Source organism: Coptis chinensis, chromosome 2, assembly GCF_015680905.1.
Source record: "Coptis chinensis isolate HL-2020 chromosome 2, ASM1568090v1, whole genome shotgun sequence".
Classification (NCBI taxonomy): Eukaryota; Viridiplantae; Streptophyta; class Magnoliopsida; order Ranunculales; family Ranunculaceae; genus Coptis; species Coptis chinensis.
The window spans coordinates 100,563,824-100,569,215 of record NC_141457.1 but is presented as its reverse complement, the minus strand read 5'-3'; the positions used below and the strand labels follow the sequence as shown (position 1 = coordinate 100,569,215).

Below are 5,392 nucleotides of genomic sequence, written 5' to 3'. Positions count from 1 at the left end.
ATTGTGTTTTAGATATTTCATATCAATAGGGATGGTTATATGAACTCCACCACTTAACTCAATGAATTATAAGTTGATTTTTTGTGGAGATGTTCTCCACACAATAGAGATACTCTTCGCAAAAAATCAGCTCATTTGAAGATGTACAACCTCATAAAAAAATTATTTAGAAAGTTATGAAGTTATCCAACAGTCCATATCTTTTTAATTTCGATACAACTTTTGACAAGGTTAGACATATTCAATTGAGCTGATTTTTTGTGGGAGCCAATGTTCTCCATCACGAGATGTACACATCCACACAAAAAAAAAATAGTCCTCATTTCATTTTGTAAGTTTATTTTTAGGAGTGGAGTCACTTTGGAATCACTGTAAGGTAGAGTTCATATAACCATTCCCCATATCAATATAACTATAAATCTAGGAAATTAATTGTATCCATTATATTTTTGCAACTTTTTTAAACCACGACCGTGTATTCAAGTTCCTAAAAGTTATAAAAATAGGAGGGCAATCTCATCAGAAACCATTCAACACTTGGAACAATGCAATAAAGTGTTAACGAGCACAAACTAAATAATGTCTATTTTAATTTGCTCATTCCATTCGACATTTCCTGTAATTCTCTAAGTGTGGCGACTTACGACTTATGCAAGAAAGATCGAGAAAAATATTAACTTTTCTAAACTAGTTTTATAAATGGATAACGGTACTATGGATTATATTAGAATGATCAATAATACGAGTTATTTTACAAAAGTTACTTAACCTTTTGAACCGCAGTACAACTTTGTCTCAGTTTATTTGTGAAAAGATTCGTAACAAATCTTATATTGGTACTAGTATTTGCCCGCATGCCTTCGGTCACAGATATGCATGCCTTCGGCTCCCTCAACGCACATCCCCCCCCCCCCCACATAAAAATTCAGTCTAAAAACAGTCCACACTTTTTTTGGGTGGGGTGGGTGAGGTGAGAAATTTTTTTAAACTCACCCCAAAAAACTTGTTAACTCACCCCAAGAAAACAATCTAGTGGCTATGGTGAGGGGGTGGCACGACCAAATATCACCTTATGAGGTGGAATTTGTCGTCCCACTCCTCCATTCTTTGTTATATAGAAGATAGCAAATAATGTTTATAAGATCATCTTTATAAGATAAACCAAAAAAATACCAAATTTTTTAACCAAACCAAACACCAAATAAAAAAAACACCAACCATCTTTAGGAGAAACATCAAATTTTCGATATCAAATGACGCGGTTTTGGATAAACCGCACCATATAGCCCATGCGGTTTTCCCAAAACCGCACCACTGAAGCCCATCTGACAGGCCCAAGCACACGCGGTTTTGGGAAAACCACGCGATGTGTCCCACATTAATTTTCTTATTTATTTTCTTTCCAAATCTCTCATGCGGTTTTGGCAAAATCGCGTTATAGAAGCCCGCTTAGAAGTCCAAACCCATGCGGTGTTAGAAAAACCGCGCGGTTTTTTTTAAAACCACGTGAGAGATTTGATACATCACCCTGGCCGATTTGGTGTTTTTTTGGTGTTTTCATCAAGATGTGACTCTTCTGAAGATGAAAAAACACTAAATTATTTGATGCTAGGAAAATATCTCTCCTAAAGATGCTCTAAAGAGACCACATTTTTCCTCGCTCATGTTTTATGCATCCCTGGATTTCAAATTAACTTTCCTAAATTACCCCTTAACACTTCCAAAAAAAAAACGGGCCAAGTCAAAAAAGATAGACAAACGTCTTCGATCTTCTTCCTCTCAAGGTCATGCACGTCATTATCAAAATTATCCTAAAAATCAAAATTTACTCATTCAATCTTTTGTAATGGAATGGAGATTAATCTAAGCCCTTCTACAAGTACATTAGTATTAATCTCGTTCATCAAAACTACATACCTCTCAAGTCTCACCACTCACTCACATCTAAGCAATAGTATTCCCTCCTAAGTTCAAAATCCATCAAGAAAACTCGTTAATGTTAAAAAATAATGTTGCTTTGAAATTCATCAATGCACAAAAAAGTATTTTAAACATTTTCCCTAATCTATAAATTTAATATTATTGAGATTTTTCATACTAAATATTTATATCTTGGATTCTTTTATGAACTGCAGAAGCTTGGAAAAGTTGTTGCACTTTTTTAAATAATCGAAACTCAAAACATACTTATTCACTACTCATTACTTTAAATTTGTGTGCGGTTTGTGGTTTTGCAACTAATACTTTGTGGTGCTTCCAAGAACATGTGTGGAGGAACTGTATTTTGTCCTAAAGCTTATGCCTAATTTACATATACTTGTTGGAAAATAGAAGAGGAGAGAAGTCATAGAGGAGAGGCATCCAATTGGTGACCTTGAATTTAAAATGAATATAGAAGAACAAACAAAATTAAAGGTGTCGGTCAGAACTATAAGAAAATAATTAAAGTCGAAATCAGTCAAGAACAAGTCGTAATGGTAAATATGAGAGAATAGAAAAAAATAGATAATTTAGAAAAATGATTTAGAAATGCGTTAAAATTGAGCATGAAAAATTGTAGTTCCATAATAAATACTAAATATTGGCATTGAACCTGAAATTGTATTGGGCTTGCATGAGATGTAGATTGACTCTAAAAAATGTGAGATTTTGACAATACATTAGAAGAGATAAGATAGTTAAAAACTTAAAAAGTGTGATTATCTTCTTTTTTCCTTTATTTGTTTTATCATTTTTTGAGTTGGTAAAAATCGTGCCACATATATTATTTATATTGAAATGAACAACAAAAATGTATATAAAAAAAAATTCAAATCATACTATATGTTACATATCCTTTGTTGTTGAATAAAATAAATATATATATATATATATATAAAACGAGGACCGTGAATGACCCAGTCAGTGAGATTCTCCATGTTACAATTCAGGGGGAAAAATAAAAAATAAAACAAAAATCCAATTCAATACCACATCACCCAACCATTTACCACAAGTAGCTTAAGAAAGAAGCTTTCCAAAAAAAATCACACGTGTACCCCCCAAGAGTAGTATGCAAAGCGGAGACTAAAAAAAGCCCCACACTATAAAACCCCCTTCCTCACCTCACTTCAATCTTCGGCTCCTCATGGGTGAAGAAGAAGATCCAAAAAACAAACCACTCCCACCCGGTTTCCGGTTCAACCCAACTGAACAGCAACTTTTCTCATTCTACCTGGCCAACAAAAACAAACCCACAACAAGCCCTAATAATAATAATAAAACCGATGTGATTCCGGAGATCGATTCTATTTATAATTATGACCCTTATGATTTACCAGAAATAGATTCTTTTCCGTACGGTTACGGCGGGGGTAAAAAACATTGGTATTATTTTACATTGAATGGTGGTAAAAAAAAGAGGAACACGAAAGGAGGAGGGTTTTGGAAAAGAAAGTGTAGGACTAGTGGGACAGTTGGCGGTGTTTTATTGGGGACTAAAACTAGTTTTGTCTTTTATAAAAGAGATTCTGAGAAAGAGAGACGGTGTTTTAGGACTGATTGGATGATGATTGAGTATGCTTTAGTTGATCATCAAATGGTATGTTTATTTGTGTTTTTTATAATCCATATTATAATTTTGAGTCCGTCCAGTTATTGTTAGTAGATAAGAATGCTTATGATTCAAAGTTTCTGATGTCTTTATGTTGTATTGTTAATTCCTAACAATTTGGACTAGATTTCTACCAGTAAGCAAATGTCCTGCTAAGAATCTCTCCTCTCTTTTATTTATTATAGGTTATATGCGTGTTTTTACTCTTATAGCTGTTTCTCATAGTAATATATAGTTCTGGTCCCTCCATCTTTTTATCTCACATTTTGTGTGTGGTTATGTTGACTGGTGGAGTGGGTAGCAGGGTGTGCAACTGAAAATTGACAAGGATATTTTGCACTAAATGAAATTTTGTAAACATATGTAATTATGCATCATTTCAATCTGTGTAGATATTCTCTCCTCCTCCTTCTGATCTGAAGAATTGTATATGCTTGAATGTTACATTGTTTGGTTTCGGTCTTCTGCAGGATTTCTTTGTTTTATGTCGAGTATATCTCAAATCTTGCTCTGATAACAAAGTGATGAAGGTTGGTCTCAATTCCCATACTGAAGACAGCTTTGCAGCAAAGAACAACAACGTAGATGGAGCCTCAGCATCTGGAATTGGTGAGGTTGTGGTGCGTCAGGATAACCAGGTTGCAGTCAGACCGTTTTCTGATAATGGTGTGGGGTCTTTGGGTGTAGTACGATCTGATCAGCTGGTAAGTTGTTAATTTCTTTTTAGACTGAGATTTACTCTTCTTGTTTACCACTTGCTTTGAGAGCACTTCAGTTGTTTTACGATATAATTGATGCATGAGCTTATCATAAAATTTTGGGTGCTTGATGAACTATTACTATTAAGTCTGTAGTGGAGTTAAAAGTACACAACTGCAGTAAATTTTTTATTTGTCTTTTTTTTAGTAGCTTGATTTTGTAGCGGTGCAAGTTTCTTTTTCCACATTTTACCTTACTTGTTTAATAATCCTCTCTTACATGTTCCTTACTGGCATGAATATTCCAATTTCTTATCCCGCAATTGGTGACTTTGCAGATTGGTAATTCTAATAGGCTCATTGTCAGTGGTTACACTTTTGATGATGTTGACATGGATGAGCTAAAAACCAATACCATATTCCTCGAGGGAGATTACTTAGAGCTCGATGATCTGGTAGGCCCTCTTCTCGCCTTTGGTTCTTCAGGCTAAAGGAATTGGAATGGAGATGTCATGTTGACACTTTAACTCAACTAAGGCTTAGAACCTCTGGGTTTAAAGAAGGCTAAAGAGACTTATAAATAAAGTTATAGAAGTGTGAGATTCACTATGACCTCATCAGTCTTGGCCATTATATTATAGATGTGAAGGTAAATTTCTTAGATTTTGTTGATTAATTTCATCATGGTAGCACTTCTGAACCTCTCATTCCAGGTTTTCTAAGTTGGTACATTTTGGCTTTCTGTTTTTATAGGCACATTTCACAAACGGATTGTCAGATATGAACTGGCGAATATGATGTAGAAACTGTTAAGGATGCACATATGTTATCTCTAACAGAAACACGGGTTCGAAAACATCGAGCTTAATGGCAGCACTTCATCTTGGTTGAATCCTCTCTTGAGCCATTTACCTTTGTCATAAATGTTGTTCCCCACTTTGCTTAGGGAAGCCTCCTTTCTCTTTGGAATCTTCTCGGTTTCCTCTATTTTTGTGCTAGATCAGCTGTCTCACTTTTCTGCTACTTTTGTTTTTTATGTTGGCATCGTATTAGAACTTAGAACATTGAAGTCTCCTATTATATACATTATTTATTTATTTAA

The 5,392-nt window shown here is 34.5% G+C and overlaps 1 protein-coding gene across 1 annotated transcript; it reads left to right on the top strand.

Moving 5' to 3' along the window:
• The first annotated feature begins 3,031 nt into the window (after positions 1 to 3,031).
• On the top strand, positions 3,032 to 5,392 carry LOC147519633 (NAC domain-containing protein 83-like). The gene is made up of 4 exons (XM_086591204.1): positions 3,032 to 3,580; positions 4,063 to 4,296; positions 4,629 to 4,939; positions 5,044 to 5,392. The coding sequence occupies exons 1-3, from the start codon at positions 3,128 to 3,130 to the stop codon at positions 4,779 to 4,781; spliced, it is 840 nt and encodes a 279-aa protein (XP_086447330.1). The 5' UTR covers positions 3,032 to 3,127; the 3' UTR covers positions 4,782 to 4,939; positions 5,044 to 5,392.

Bases quoted from the DNA above. Each gene is read 5' to 3' on its own strand.
- LOC147519633 (XM_086591204.1), top strand. From the start codon at position 3,128: ATGGGTGAAGAAGAAGATCCAAAAAACAAACCACTCCCACCCGGTTTC. The intron at 3,581-4,062 runs GTATGTTTATTT...GGTCTTCTGCAG, and splicing joins CTTTAGTTGATCATCAAATG to GATTTCTTTGTTTTATGTCG. The intron at 4,297-4,628 runs GTAAGTTGTTAA...GTGACTTTGCAG, and splicing joins TAGTACGATCTGATCAGCTG to ATTGGTAATTCTAATAGGCT.